This window comes from Heloderma suspectum, chromosome 2 (assembly GCF_057233095.1).
Source record: "Heloderma suspectum isolate Gila_16-S chromosome 2, 16-S_ref, whole genome shotgun sequence".
Taxonomy (NCBI): domain Eukaryota; kingdom Metazoa; phylum Chordata; class Lepidosauria; order Squamata; family Helodermatidae; genus Heloderma; species Heloderma suspectum.
The window spans coordinates 165,512,556-165,528,774 of NC_139459.1; the positions used below are offsets into that span (position 1 = coordinate 165,512,556).

Consider the following 16,219-nt stretch of genomic DNA (forward strand, 5'->3'; position numbering starts at 1 on the left):
ATATGTGGGTCTTTCTCATTTTATCTTCTCAGCAAAATAGGCTGGGGCAGATGTGCCTATGGACTTCATGGCTGTGTGCAGGAATTTACACCTGGGCTTCCTAAAGCCAAAGTCGACACGAATTGCTGCACCACTGACTTTTGCCCCAGCGGTGGAGAGCTGCTGCTTGACTACCAGTCGCTGGGCTTGCCTGGTGTCTGGCCAAGTGCTACTGCTGCTCCACTCTGCCATCTGGTTCAGCCTGGCTGCTGCTCTTGGCAGTATCTTCCTCTGTCATATCCAGTGACCACACTGCTATCTTCCTTAAAGTGTTCGTGTGTACACAGGAAGACAGTGCGCCATTTGTCCTGCTGACTTCAATAGATGACCAAAGGGTGGGGGGGGAGGGGATCAAGTAAGAGACATAGTTGTAGTAGCCAGCCTTGAATGCTCCTGTCGCCACATTTTTATGAAAATCTGAAACAGTTTTAAAAGGTTTTCTTCAGCCTGCGCAGCACACCAATTCCAGAGCAAGTCCTGAAACAATGAGCTTCGTCAGGCATATGCGATTTGTGCCAAGGACCTTCCCCATGCTGCTGGCCAGCAGAGGGCTCTGCTTGTCCATTCATTCTTTGTGTGTGTGTGTGGGTGTGTGTGTGTGTGTGTGTGTGTGGTGTGTGCTATCCTAGCAAAGTCACTCCAAGTTTTGCTGCCTTTCTGCTCAAGACTTAGATGGTGAGGAGGCTACAGGAGCCTGGTACGTTCCTGTCACTGCAGGTCTGAAGAAAGTGAAATGTGGGATGTTGTATCTGTCAGCAATGTGGCGTGCATGCTTGTGATCGTATCTTGAGCTGTTTTGCTCAGGGATCTGAAATTTGTACACAAGGAGCTCTGGCGCGTCAAGTTGAGGCTTGCATAGCATTCCTATTCTTGCCACCTTTCCTGCTTTGACTTGCATGCCCCTCCCCATATCTTGGACCTTTGGAGGAAGGGCCCCTCTTTTGTGGCATATGTCAATGTGGCACTTGGATCCTAGGATATGATTCAGCAGCGAGCCTTGCCGATGCCACCCTGTGATTATTTTTTGGTTCTGGGTCTGTTTTCTTGTAGCGCACCTTGAATCATAGCCACCGTTGTATTACTGAGTTCCTGTATTACTGGGTAAACACATTAGTTCACCCCCTTACTTCCCACTGGCAGCTGCTATCATGATGGTACCTCATGGTTTCTCTAAGAGGACAGTTGGCTGTCTTTGGAGCAGGCAGTATTTGGATGTTACTGTAATGTATACAATGTTACAGATGTCTTTGGTTTCTGCTCATGCTTCCGTTTGATGTCCTTTTCTCCACTCAGGGTTCCAAGCTACTCCAGTGCTCTTGGAAGCATTCCAGACAGAGTTCTCACTTCGGTTATTCTGGGGCAGCAAAGGAGCCGATGCTGACCGGGTGGAGAGGCACAGGAAATTTGAACGGATCCTGACTGTTCTTTCCCAGAAACTAGAGTGAACCAGACACTGGAGAGTTTTGTACCTCTGCCATACCAGTTGGAATGCAAGCCAAGAATGGCAAAGAAGAATTGTGAGATGCACAGGGAAGAGCCCTCCATCGCTGGTACAAAACGCTCCCCGAGCTGAAACTTGGGGGCCTTCTAGGTGCAAAGGGCACTGTTGCAAGGAGCTGAAACCCCCCAGTGTACAGACATTCCTCATAGAAGATAAATGGTCTTCCTTCTATAGAACCAGGGCTATTCCTCCCCACCTCCCTAAATCCAGTGCCTTCTTTCCTGTGTCAGTGGAGGCGGCCTCCGGAAGGGACTCAGTATGTTAATAAGGAAAGAAGTGGAAGGCCTTTTGTCAACCTGTGGTGTTGAAAATATTCTGCTCTCTTTACCTTCTCTAGCCTGAATGCAAATTAGAAATGTCACACAGTAGGATTACAGGCAGAGGTCTAAAATCTTTCATGATCATTTGCCATACCCCACTGTTTTAGTACATGCTTATGTTATCCACATTGGCGATTGTGATCACTGATAAAATAGTAGAGGCTAACTAATCTGGAACAAGGATGTTATATTCGGCATGTAGCAAACGTGCCCTCTGTTTTAACATTCTGTATTCTACATGTGTGGCTCTCAGGCTGTTGAATTCTATAGTCAGTACTATGTTGTTGTTTTTAAAAGTCAAATTTCTACCTTTTGTGACTGCAAAGAAACTTTGCAGGGAGGTCATGTCGGTGATGCTTTTGAAATCTTAGCACCTTGTGGGGTAGGGGCTGGACATACTTTAGTAATGTAGGATTTACTTTGTTTTCCACTAAAAAAACCTGAGATCCACTAATTGCAGCCATGTGCAAAATGGTAGCCAAAGAGGTTTGCGACAAAACTGAGGAACAAGGTGCCTCTGAATATATGTGCAGTCCAGGAGTTTGTTTTCAGTACCAGAACTAGAGCTCACACACAGATTTACTCCCATTTCCCCCCAAGCTCTCTTAAGCTCAGTAGTCTAATTCAGGAGGGGCAGAAAGCTTTCTGTTGTCATGCTAGTTAAACCATATGGGGTCAGAAACCCTTGCTAATCTACTGCAAAGCACCTTGAGTTCTGCTATCCTGATCTGTCTCCCTGCTCCTGCTTAAGAGAGTTTCTGTTCCAACCCACTGGTACAAATAAATATGCGAATTATACAAAATGTGCTGAAGCATTCACAGATAATACACAAATAATAAAATCTCTCCCTGCCCCATCCCAACTCCCAATAAGCTAGACAAGACTTTGAGGATGCTATACAAAGGAGAAAGCTATGCAGGATTGAGCTGAAGCAGAAAGTAGCAACCCTACCAGCATAGCATGAAGGTAACTGACACAGGTAGAGGCTGGGTTTAGCTATTGGACCCTAGAGTACCTCCTACTGTGCTGGAGGGGCAGCAACAGGGATCTTCTTACATACTTTCTTTGAAAAGCTGTGTATTAAAAACCATGTGGCCATGTTTGCACCCCTCTCTCACTCTGCAGCCAGTTCAATGAGGCTGGAACCTGTTTTGAACTAACGCTTCCAAAAAATCTTTGTAGAAGCACTTGGCTCCCTTACCTTAATTATCTGATTAGCAGAAGCTACCTGTTATTCTTTTGTAAGGTGTGTTTTTGTGTGTGTGTGTGTGTGTGTGTGTGTTTTCCATTCAAAGGCGCTACATCTAAGGCTGGAGAAACCCTGGACTACAGTAGACTGTTCCAATCGCAGAAGCACTGGCTGGACAATAAGCATTTTGGGAGGGAGAAAGAAAGAGTTCAAAAGTTAATCTACAGATGTTAAAAGTGATTGTAGTAGCAGATTCAGGACCACTCCCCCCCCCCCCCCCCAAGTTTTGTACTGCTGTATGGCTTGAATGGAAAAGCCAAGGATTGCTCTAATAGTTGGGGCTTTCATTCTCTTTCCACCCCCAATTTAGGGAGCTCCTAGACTAACAATTGAAAGGCACTGTGAAGCTGTTCTGTGTTTTTTTCCTTAATGGAGTTTTTGTGGCAAGAAAAAAAGATGGAAGAAGTGGGACAACACAGAAGGACTGCAATTTGAAGATACTGTTGTCTGGATGTCCCATAAAAATCTGTGATTGAGACAGTGCAACTGCACAATAAAAACCTTGCCTGGAAGCGCCCTACAACTTCTACATTTTGCTTAGGAGCAGCTTATAAGATGGTTAAGATAGGTGGTGGGGTTTTGTGGGGTGGGGCTGGTATGAGTGGCAGTGGTGGGATGGGGTGAAGTGAGCAGAATCGTAAAGGCAGGCTCCCAAATGATTACATACATGCAGCAGTCTAGCATTTTTATAAACTTCTTTAAAAACCCACACTTGGAGGCCAGAAAAACAAGAAGCCAACTGCGCAGGCACCCACAAGTTAATTTTTGTCTACTATTTACATAAAGTGTAAAAAGGCACCCAGAAATACATTCTACATCTCAAGAGAGAGCATGTGTGTGTGGCTCAGCCCTGCCCACCAAAGCATGGAGGTGTAAGAGCCAGGGGTGTTTTGCAGATTACGTGAACAACAAACTAAACTGAGTGGTAAAATAAATTGGTCACTGTATAAAAGACTATACATTAGTGTCCTCTTTAAAAAAAAATACTACACACACACAGCTGGGTATGGAGCAGGAGGAGGCCAGGACACCCGACTTCCCCTGACAGCAAAGGCTTAGGGGGTCAGGGCTTTAAAGAGCAGGCACTTTTGAATGGGCCAGGCCAATCAAATCCAGGAAAAATAAAGTGCATTTCAAGGAGTGTCTGGATGTTGGTTCGGTGCCAGGTTGGCATTGGGCCTGTCCTCTGAGCAGAGGTCCTATAGGTGGTGTTCACACTGAACCAAAGCAGCAATGGCAGTTGACTGGCATGCCAAGCCACTTTGCACTGTTTCTTCCCCCACCCTCTCCAAAGGAAAGCCAAAAGGCATGCATAGCAGCAGTCATGAAGGTGCAAGTTGTAGGCTTCCAACGCAGCCCACTTTGCACTTGTGCTGAGCTCCGAAGTCTCAAAAGCACACAGCCTTCTAGTTATGGACGCAGGATAAAGCAGCTACCTGTATCTAGAGAAGATAGCTCTGCTCTGGCCAGCCTGCCTAAGACACAGGAGGGAGCACTACCAGCACACCACAAAGAGGAGCCAAGTCCTTTCTGCTGGTGCATCTGGGAGAGGGGAAGCCATGCACATGCACCAGACAAATTTCCTATGCCATGAGTGATTCACCCAGGAAGAGCCTGGCAATGGGAAGTCTCCTCTATGCAAAATTGTAACTGCTGCCAAAGGAGAAAGCGGGCAGCGCTCTAGCTCTTCCAGCTAGAGAACATTTGCAGGGAATATATTGTAGCTATGCTTGCCTTGAAGGCGGTGGGGGGGGGGATTACTGGTTGGGTGCATGAGCATGATGTCAGTCCCCTCTTGTGTTCTTATCCAAGATCTTGTTTTGAGTAAGTTACAGCCATCATTTTATATTCAACAAGAAGTTGATTCTCATCTCCCACAACTCTGCAGTAGCGATTTGGCGCGAGATTCCTTCTTTGACGGGTCCTGTGCACAGCAGGCATCATGCAGTTCTTGTCGGTCAACTGAATCACCAGACCTCTTCTTCACAGGCCCCGATGTTGAACTGTAGCCTCCAAGGTGCGGTTCCTAGAATGCCACCACCAATTCCCCACTCAGTTTACGCTGACCCGCAGGTAGGAGGTAGGGACGTAACCCTCGCCCCCTTTGCTTCGCCGTACACGTGTCCACCCATCACCCTTGTCCTCCTCCATCAAGCTGAGCTCTTCTCCCTCCAGCATGGAGATAGTACCCTCACTGGAACCTAGGGAAAAATGCAAGCAAGCACACAGGTGAGCTGAAACCAAGAACAACAAGAAGGTAGAACTGTCTGCAACGAGGCGACAACAAAACCAATCACAGCCATGGCAGGATTTGGGTGGCAGCAGAGGGAGGGAGGGAGGGAGGGCAGGGGCAGCGATAGAGAGGGAGAATTTCTTCAGTGCTCAACCAACAGATTAAAAGCACATGTAGTCATAACCGTTACATAGGTCAGGCTGAATTTATAAAAGTCGTTTTTACATTTGCCTCCATACTCCATGTTGCTGCTGCTACCACCATCATTGTCCTCAACCAGGGAGGTATCAGTAGGTAACTAACACTAACACCCCCCCCACACACACACACACACCCCTTTTGGCCTTCCAGATGTTTTGGCCTACAACTCCCATCAATCACAGCCAGCATAGCTAATTGCGAGCGATAATTGGGTGGGACTGCAGCTCAGTGGTAGAGCTCCTGCTTTGCAGGCAGAAGGTCCCTGGTTCAATCCCCAGCACCTCCAGGTAGGGCTGGAAAAACTGCCTGAAATCCTGCCAGTCAGTGTCGACAATACTGGGCTCGAAGGACCCAGGGTCTGACTCGGTACAAGGCAGCTTCTGATGTTCCTATGAGATGTAAGTCAAAACATCTCAAGGGCCCCAGGTTGCCCGCCCCTGGGGTTAGTGAGTGGTCTGGGAGCACCTGAAGCTGCAGCCTCAGCGGATACAGACCTCAGCAGTTCCTTAGACAGAAGACCACTGGGAGCCTTGTGTCAGAATGGGATAGGCATTTTTAAGTATGGGCAATGCCTGCTGAAATCCAAGAAGCCAGAGGAGTTACTGAATGAATTTTCAAGAGGTGAAAGGCAGGGGTTTCAGTGACCCAAAAACCTCTTTAAAAAAATAAATATAGTATCTATATGCAAAGTTGTTTGATTCACATAGTTTATTGGGTTTGCAAAATTCAGCTTTATGAGGTGCAGAACAGAGCACTATTTGTAAAAAAGTAGTGCGGGGGGTGGGGGGAGATAAATAGAAAAAAAGCCTTAAAAAGAAAAAGGAAGCTTGTCTCTTTCTTCCTCCCCCCCTCCCCCCAAGGGAAGTTGTATGGACCAAAAGTAATCTGCCCCACCATACTGCACTTTTTACAAGGCAGCACCCCGACCTAGCAGAGACAGAACAGCACCTGCTCCCAGACTAGGGCTATTCATTGGGAAAGCAGCAACTGGGGGACCTTGCAGAGCGGGTACCTTCAAACTGGTAGAGGGCCACACAGGTACCAATGGGCGATGTCAACTCCTCCTCAAAGTCCTCGTCAAACTCGGTGTAGATGGGCTGGTTGAGTGTGTCCCGGCTCTCGTCAGAGTGGGTGGTGTCAGGGCTGCAACGGGGAATCGAAACAGCAAGAGCAGGGATATACAGCCTCCGGCACTGGGATCAAAGTTGGCCAAGAAACCAGGACGCCTTCGTCCTGGACTTCTGGCGAGAAAGCTTTCCCCAGGCAAATGCTCGTTCTGATGTCCCCAGAGGGCCGCTCCCCTGGTCCCATCCCCTTTCCCCCCAAACACCGATCACTTGGTGGTTTTCCGACTTTTGTGCAGTTGTTTTACTTAGTTACTGACAGGAAGAGCTTTAAGCTAAAATAGACTGTTTTTTTGTGTGTTGAAGCCCAGCACTTTTGCCTTCAGCCCGGCCCACCCTGAGAACTTCTCCAAAATAGAATGTGGCCCTCAGGTTGAAAGAGGCTCTGCATTCCTGGCCAAGCAATGCTGGGGAGATGGCCTCCATAGGTATGTTGCACCATATGCTACCAATACTGTATCTGGGCAAAATCCAGCAGGAATAATGGTGGGTGTATAGTACCTAATGTGATGCAATATGGGTGGGGGATGAGAGAAAACCAAAGAAACTGTAAGGAGAGGTGAGGGGAGAAATTTTATCCGAGCCAAAAAAAACTCCCCCTGGGCCAACAAGTAGAACTAGCCATCTCCCAATCTCTCCTCCTCACCAATCCATGATGCACTACAGAGGGCAACAGGCAATTCACACAAGTGACACAAGCCACATACTGCAGAGGGTCCTTGCCAATTTGACCTCAGAGAAAACTTCTTCTCAAACATCAAAAATGATACGGTGATCATATTTGCAAGGAAGTAGTACAATAGACACTACTATCATTCATCACTGGTTGCCTGTCCTGATCAGGTTACTCTTGTTTTTGTATGCACGTTCTGCAGAGAAATGTGATTGATCCACCACCGACCTTTTGGCCCCACTGTTTACAACCCATGTGTGTGTATGTCAAACTTCTTACATGTGAGGAAGTGGGTTCTCTGGGAAGACAGGAAGTTCCTCCTTGCTGGGGAATGATCAGGCTGTGGCTTTTCATCCTGTAGCTCTTGCCTTCACCTAAAAGGGGCACTGAGCTTTCTGCGCTCCAGTAAAGGCACAGCATTGCACAACAGGTAGAGCAAGGGGCTTGGGCCTGGGAAGAATCTGCCCCTGGTGATTCCTCCCAATTTGAGTCCTGGTGCAAGATCGTACTGCCATGCAAGGGAACTGAAGTGAACCATACCCCAAAGGAGCAACTAATGCCAGAGTCATGGGCAGGTCTCCACTGCTTCTAGAAACAGTGACTGAGCTTGCTAACAAGAGCACAAGGGTAGAGATTCAAATGCCCCAGGCCTGGCTCCTCTCTGGTTCATGGAGAGGGCCCTTTCCAGGGCTGTCATGGGATAACCCCAGCTCCTGCGCCTTACTCCCCACAGCCATCTCTCACCTGTCTTTGTCATGTGAACAGTTGTTGTTGTTCAGGGCACTGGCATGATCCACATGGCGGTTGTAGCGTGCAACTGAATCAGGGCGGTTACTCAGCATTCTGTTCTCCGCGTCTGCCAGCCAAGCCTATGCGGAGGCCAAAAAATTGACTTGAGTTAGGGGGTTTTACAGTATTCATCTAATGGGGTATCCATTAGCAATGGTGCCTGGCCTGTTTGCACAACTCTCCCTGGAGTGGAAGCTCCCTGAAGGCAGTAAATGTGCTTACAGCTTGGGCTAGTCTGCTACATGATGCACTGAAGAAAGCAATGCTGATGTTCCCCATGTTTAACCCATCCCTTCATCATGCATCATCCAGGGAAACCTGAAGATACTGTGGTGCTTGGGGCAGAAAACAGAACCATGAGCTGCGGCTCCCCTTCCTCACAGAGTACAATCCCCTGGGCAGCTGTCCTGCGCAAGCCCTGTGCAGATGAGCAGCAGCACTACTCTGCTCTAGGGCAGCTCTTGTTCATTCCAATCAGCCGTCACGTACACTGAGCTATTGCAATGCAGTGGCTACGAATGTGAGCTGAGAAGTAAGTCCCTGTTCAAATCTACTGTTGACTCCAAGAATTTGGGGCCTCATAAGGCCCTTTCAGCCTGGAAGAGGCAAAGGCGTGCAAGCTGAGAACCTTCTTGGGTGTCACTGTGCTAAGTGGGAATGGTGCCACAATTAGGCTGATGGGCAAAGGCTAAACCTCACCACCATCTGGTGCCAGCCCTGTCCAAAACTTCATCTCAACCACTACAATTCACTAGGGGAGCCAAAATTCTCTAGCCTCAGGCACCTACACTGCCCAATCGGCCATATGGTGTTCACAACACTCACTGATTTTACAGCATTGTTGTAAGGATTACTGAGAGAAATTATATATTTTTTTTTAATTTCATTTCTATACCGCCCAATAGCCGAAGCTCTCTGGGCGGTTCACAAAAATTAAATAAATGGATAGGGCTTATTAGTTGCCTTTCCAATAGCAATTGCTGGACAAGGTGATGCACAAAAAATAGAATTACACAGACCTTAGAACAGCCATCCCCAACCTGGTGCCTAAGGCCATGGGAAAATGGGAATTGCAGTCCAACACATCTAAAGGGCACCAGGCTGGGGAAGGTTACCTTAGAAGAACATGTAGGCAACACACTATAGAACAAAACTGGCATGATACGCCATATATACAGGATATATGTGAAGTGCGTTGAAGAAAAGCACTATATCACAGCTCAGCACTAGCATAATGATCAAGTCTTATAGAGATAGGAGCAACTTTTGGAAGAAAACCCACCACACCTGGGATGTGGATATATAACGTCTGGACAGCTGCAAGGGAATGCAAACCTAAGAAGTGCGAGATGGCTGGCCTGCCCCCCCGCCAAGCCCTTACTTCACATTTCTGGATGTCTAGGCGCAATCTCTCAATGTTGCCCAGCGTCTCTGAGATCTTCGGCTCAAGACTATTGGGGTCGCCCATCTGTGGAGTCTTTTGGTAAACATCCTTCATCTTATTTAAGGCATCCCTGAAAGAAAGGAAGGAGGGTGGGCAAGAGCTGGTTACTAAGACAAAGCTTTTTGCACAAAGTTGGCATCTAAAACCCAGGGCATTTGGAGTGGGTGATCACATGCTAATCAAGTCAAATCCCTAATGAATGATGTTGGTTGCCTTGTCACGTTGTACAGGCCCAAGAGCACCATTCTGTGGCACTTAACCCTTTGTGTCTGCCAAATGCAAAAACATTCCTAGCTGTCTCCAAAGGGATACAATACCGACTAAGAGACTTGTGGCACCTTAAAGGTTAACACAGTTGTTATGGCATCAGGATTTGCAGACTACAGTCCGCTTCATCAGATGCACAATGTGTTCTCCAAAATGTGAGCAGTGAGATCAGAAGGAAATGAAATGCAAAAAATGAGGACTGTGACAATTACAGTAAAGCTTATAATGTACATAAAATAATTACATTGACCACTCACAAAGCAGAGTTGGGGGTTAACACAAACATCCTGGCATTGGTAAGCTAATTAACACCTGCAGTGGAATAAAACATCCTGAATTGAGATAATGTCATTTTTTATCCTGCTACACATGTTAATTAGCTTACCAATATCAGCTGCTAAGAAGCGTTGACACAACTAAGCATTTATACACAAAAACAAAATAATGACACACATTTTGCACAGCCTTAAATTCCTGCTCTATGCCAAATATATCAATTAACAAAAAATGTATTTTTTGGCTTTTCAGCCAGTGAAGCTACAGAGTTATCAAGTTGGAAAGGGCTGAAGGGATGGATTTTTTCCCATTTGTTGACAAAAATAGAGGAGATGGTAGGCTACAGTACTTAAGGCTGTCATTGGCAAATAGACTTATATTTCAGAACTGTTACAGTAAGCGGCTTGGGCTAAATTTATTCTGTGAAATGTTGAAGACTGGATTGTTAAAAATTGATCATCAAGAACATGTAAACCAATGTTAATTATGGATTTTGAAAGACCCAAATTTTGAAATCTCAGATTTGGCACATTTTTATTTTCTGAAAAAGTTAATTTCAACTCTGTTTAGCCTGCATAGATCACTCTTTCTTGTAGCCCAAGTAGAGAGAGGGTATTGACTTTCAATCTCTCACCTCTGATCTAGCTCTTTCTGCAACTCCCGGTTTCTCTCTTCAATCTTCTGCTGTAGCTTTTTCCTCCTCTGTTCTGGAGGCAGGTGGCTAAAGTCTTCCGTGACCACAGTCTGGCATCAAGAAAAGATACACATATCAGTTTCTTCGGTGCCCCCTCCCAGACCTTTCCCTGCCTTGCCCTAGTTACTGCAGCCCTTCCCTCTTCCCCCACAGGCTGACCTCTGTCACCCTAATCTGCCCAGCTCATCAGGGTGACATGTTCAAGGCACAGCACTTTCCATAGCCAAAGGCAGAGATGGACAACTGATAGGCAAGCTGCAATAGGCAGTGATTCTCTCAGACCCAGTAACACAACACTGTATCACAGCATGGCCACCCCACTCAGTTTTAAGTTCTGGGTAGGTCAACCAGAAATAATCAGCAATTAAATAGTGCTTTTGAGCATTCAAAGCACTTCACAGCATTATTTCTCTAGTCCTTATAACAACCCTATAGGTACCAGCACCCTTTTCCTCTGTAGAGTGAAAAGCTGCTGTGGGGAGGTATTTTGATAGGAAAAATGGCCTGCAGGAAAAGAACTTTAAGCATTCCTCCACCCACCTGCATGATCTTCCACTCCAAGTTTCAGCTTTCCACAGCTACTTTTGAATAAAATAATAATAAACATGTGACTGAGTGTGTAGTTTGACACTGAGGCCTAAGTGGCTTGGCCAGGACCACAACGATGGCCAAGGCTAGATTTGAAGTGGAGTGTCAGAACTGAACCGCCTTCTCTTCTACCCTTGCATTATTCTCAACTCTGAGTGTACATAAGAGTTTCCAGGCTCAAAAGAGAGGGGCAGACTAAGCGGTCGCACACAAACCCTCACTGGGATGGGGCATAAAAAGAAGCAGGGGCACCTCTGACCACCATGTTGGACAACCAAGAATCATTACAGTCTCTAGGTGTGAGCCTGTAAATTACAACTCAGCTAGAGATGGTCTGGTCTGTCAGACTTGGGAATCTAACCAGCCTTGGCCTAATGCAGGGGGTTGGGAGGATTTGTGGCTCTCCAGATATTTTACCCTACAACTCCCATCAGCCCTAGCCAGCATAGCCAATGGTGAGGGCTGATGGGAGTTGTAGGCCAAAACATCTACAGGGCCACAAGTCCCCACCCCTGGCTTAAAGGAATCCTGTAACCTGTTCCACACCCCAACCATCTTCACCTTGAGGATTGTGGGTTAGCTGGGAAAAGGTTTGATAGATCCTGCTGGTCAATGGGGTGATGGGAATCCATGGTCCTTTCCAATTCCATGATCTGTAGGGCCTCCCCAAAACCAGCAACCAGAGTCAGGGTCTGACCGATCACCATGCTCAGTATTGAAAGAGAATCTACCCCAGGTCAATCTGGCAGTGACTGGAGCAGGGTGTGGAGGATGTTTGCTTTCTTCCTACAGGGTATGGCTTGGTTCAACTGGCCTGAGACGCCTGAGCTATTAGCTCCGTAAGCACCATCTTGCAGTACACGTGCTCTCCTGCTACTGTGGCACAAACATCGCCTGTTCAGTAGGGGCTGATGGTCTTGCTTTGGGCTGGAGGGCTGCCTTCTGATTCTTGCCATTACAAATGGTTGCACAAGTTCCCAAATAAAAGCTATCTGATCTGAGAGTTGAACCCCCAGCCCCCTAAGAAATGCACCAGCTAAGCCCTCCTCCTCTTCCTCCACCTTTTATTGTGAAATTCTTTGCACTTGCACATGGTTTCATGGAAGAGTGGCATACAAATGCTGCAAGTAAACAACTTTAAAAAACAGAGGTGTATGGAACTACATGCATGCAGTCTGTAACAGCAGGTCATTGGGGCAGAAACTAGTTCTTATTCTGGTCTGTGCAAAAAAAGAAGAGGGCAGGGGGAAGAGACAACTCGAAAGTAGGTAACCCAAGTCTCAGACAGGCACTCTCCAGTTACCCTTTGGGGTCACTTGGCCAACCAATCTCAACAGACACTCCTGACATTGGCTCCTTGTCTCTGTGAAGCTTCCATGTGGCACTCTCTATGGGCCAAAATGGTGGAGGGGAGTGACAATCACGCCCTCTGTACATAAGATTCAGAAGTAAGTATTCATTCTCATTCTCTCTCTCTCTCTCTCTCTGTTTAGTATCATTCTGCCATGTACCTAGACTAGAGGCTGAGAAAGCAACAGGCTGAGATTTGGACTGGTTGCTGGTCCTGCACCAAAGAGGCATTCTAACCATGGATAAACTGAATGGGTTTTCCAAACTCAATTTTCTCTTTTCCATATTCAGTGTACTACCAAACAATGATTGCTTTAACACAAATAGTAGAAAGCTGTGACCTGATCTTATCAGCACCAAACCACAACTGATTTTCTACTTGGCAGGTGCCTTTGGAAGCAGCAGACGCAGGATGCTGATTTAGCAAACAAAATTATCCACTTACCCCCCGTTTGAGGCTGCGGAAGGACGTGATGCGGGGTTTGACTGTCTTATTGATCTCGTTCAAACAGTAAGAGAGGGGGTCACGGGTGAATTTGGGGGATGGAGGTCCATTGATGGCAGATGAGGAAGGGGAAGACGAGGAGGAGGGGCAATTTAAGGGGGAGAGGGGAGGGGGAGGGAGCTAGCGACAGACAAGGGCCATGAACAACAAACGAAAACACACACAAAAGAACGGGAAAAAATTCTGTAAGAAAATAAAAAGGTACGCACACGCACACACACAAAAAACCCCAAACACAACAGGAAAATTACAGTACATTCCATCTATACTGTACATGCTTACTATTGGCCAAAAATGTCTGGCAACCATTTGTCCTAAGTAGCAATGGCTAAGTTCATTGCTTATATTGCCTACCCCATTCACCTGACAAGACAACAAAAATCAATCTGGTGCGCCCAATATAACAGGAATGCACTGTAATAAAACACCAAGAATACATGGGGTGAGGGGGAAGGGAGCGACAGCACAAAATGCAGAGCAACACCTCACCATCAGGGAGCACATGAGAGAGAGAGAGAGAGAGAGAGAGAGAGAGAGAGAACGAACGTACGCCATGCCAAGGTGCAGAGCTGACTTCCCATGAGGGCACCATATTCTAACATGTCCTTGCCCCCCACCTCACCCCCACTCCCCAATTTAAAATGCCTGGTCTCAGATCCCATGATCTAGGGATAAAACAGATGGGCTGAACTGGCCCTAAGCCTCAATGCTCTGGGAGAACGTTGTTTGAATGTTATGGGAGAATGTGGTGCAATGTTAGTAGTGAGTGAGGAGCCATTTTGAAAGAAGCTTTAGAAAAGCAGGCCAGAAGGTCTGGAGTGCTGGAGAAGCTGCTTCAAGCGAGAGCCATCATTTCCCCATCCCTCTTGCTCTCCCTGTCCCAATCAAGCCTTCCCACACCTGGCATCTGCCCCGTCCCCCTTGAAATGGCGCCTTGTGTTTCTGTCATTTGCATCCCATATTTGTGGGTGGAATCTGGGTGCTTTATTGAAAATAGGATGAAAGCACACAGGCCTTGTTCCTTGTGGAATGACTCATGTGGTGGGTGAAGGGATTCACTAGAGCTGGGCCCAATTTCTATGCACCTCCAAAGGCTACATTGCCAACCAAGTTATGAAAGCAGCATTTCCATGACTTCACAACAACTTCTTGTGGGGCCATTTGAACTGGCAATTTGTTTGCAACATCTCAAGAGCCACTCCCAAGGAATTATGTGTGACCTGTTCCAACATGGCTGCACCTCCCAAGGACAACAGCTTTGGGGCCACAGGAGAGTGGCAAGCATGTCCTGAGCCCTGTTGCTAGCTAAGAGGAGAATTCAACCAGGAAAAAAGTAGGCAGTGTATGTAAAGACTAGCTTTGCCTGTGTGCTCTGCCCTAGCCTGCTGGTTTTGCCCCAATGGCCAATGGAGATGTTTTTCAGAGTCTGCAAGAGCCATCATTTGGTTCAGCCAAGCGAATGCTGGATCTGGACATATCAATGCTCGCCCAGCTCAGATGTCCGTATCTGTCCTGCTCCAGACTACCTCAAAGCATTGTTGCCAGGATTAAATATGGTAAGTGGGAGGGAAGAGCTAGTGTAGCATAGGGAGCTGGTGTGGAGTAGTGAGCACGGGACTGAGATGTAAATCAGGACGTTTATGGTTCAAATAGTGCCTCTGCCATGAGCTCACCAAGTAGCCTTACTAAAACTATACTCTCTCAGCACCCCTTCTGCAATGTGGGGATGATATTAATACTGACCCAACTTATAGAGGGCTCTTGTAAGGGTTACTGAGGCAATATAAAAAGAAGCAATCTTTCAGTTTCTGTTGCTTTAAATCTGTTACTGTATTTTAAATCTTTGAGCTGCTGCTAGGTTTTATTTTGGTTTTTATTCTTATTTTATACCGTAATTTTAAACCTTTATATTGCATTTTATCGTGTTGTGTTTTATGGTTTCAGTTGTTGTGAACTGTCCAGACAGCTTCAGCTATTGGGTGGTATAGAAAAGTAATTGATAAATAAATAGTAAGTACTTTGAACAATAGAGAGCCATATCAATGCTAGTTTTCTTCAAGTTTCAGTAATAATATGCTCTTAGAGGGCAGATCTTCCATTCCATACCCTACTTAGACTTTCCATAGGACCTCTAGTTACTTTCCCTTTCCTCCGCATTATCAGTGTGTCCTTAGCAACAGGAGCACAGGAAGCTGCTTACAGCAGGCCAGATGACTGGTCCCTCTGGTCCAATATTGCCTACTCTGACTGGCAGCAGCTCTCCAATACCCCAGGCAGAGGTCCTCCCCAGCACCTGCTACCGGAGCCTTTTAACTGCAAGGGTTGAACCTGGGACCTTCTTCATGCAAGGTGTGTGATCTCACATTGCACTAAGCCCTGTCCTCTGCTTCTCTTGTCTGTCCCCCTTGCTCCTGCTGCCACAACACTAGTTGCAAAATACTAGTTGAGCAAATACTGGATTAAGAATAAACCCTACTGAAGATTTACTTGCAAATTAAGCATCAGAGCAATGTTTGCATTCACTTATTAATTTATTCTACTTGCATAGCTTTATCTTTTTTGCAAATTCATTATTTTCAGTACAGGGAAGAATGACTATGGAACAGTCTAAAGACATGAGGGAAGGAGAATGTGGCTTAGCACAGATTATGTTCAGCCTTGTGCATCCTGCCCACCCCATTCCCATAGGTAGGAAGCAAAGGAAACAGGGACCACCACTGTATCTTTGGTTATCCTTCATGGGCTAAAAAAGAACTGGGCAAGTTCCTTCAAAGATGAGTCCTAGAACAGCTTTCCTCAACCTGGTGCTCTCCATATGTTTTGGACTTCAACTCCCATCAGTCTCAGCCAACACAGGCAATGGCCAGGAATGCTGGGAGTTGCAGTCCAAAACATCTGGAGGGCACCAGGTTGAGGAAGGCTGTTCTAGAACATCAGTTAGTATTAACTTATTTCCTCCCACCCT

General features: G+C 46.6%; 2 protein-coding genes across 3 annotated transcripts in view; one reads left to right on the forward strand and one right to left on the reverse strand.

Annotated features, from left to right (window-relative positions):
• SH2D3A (SH2 domain containing 3A) overlaps nt 1–4,066 on the forward strand; it is a 30,936-nt gene extending 26,870 nt beyond the window's left edge. Inside the window, exon 10 of the mRNA XM_084835719.1 lies at nt 1,333–4,066. Within this exon, the coding sequence (XP_084691845.1) occupies nt 1,333–1,484 (152 nt within the window). The 3' untranslated portion in view covers nt 1,485–4,066. The remainder of the gene's footprint in view (nt 1–1,332) is intronic.
• Nucleotides 2,634–16,219, reverse strand: part of TRIP10 (thyroid hormone receptor interactor 10) — a 95,464-nt gene continuing 81,878 nt past the window's right edge. The window contains exons 10-15 of one of the 2 annotated variants that reach the window (XM_084835720.1): nt 13,195–13,374; nt 10,752–10,861; nt 9,512–9,644; nt 8,086–8,210; nt 6,557–6,687; nt 2,667–5,311 (exon numbers count right to left, since the gene is read on the reverse strand). In XM_084835720.1, the coding sequence (XP_084691846.1) occupies nt 5,163–5,311; nt 6,557–6,687; nt 8,086–8,210; nt 9,512–9,644; nt 10,752–10,861; nt 13,195–13,374 (828 nt within the window). In that variant the 3' untranslated portion in view covers nt 2,667–5,162. Of the gene's footprint in view, nt 5,312–6,556; nt 6,688–8,085; nt 8,211–9,511; nt 9,645–10,751; nt 10,862–13,194; nt 13,375–16,219 lie in introns of both variants that reach the window. The other variant, XM_084835721.1, reaches the window with a different exon arrangement.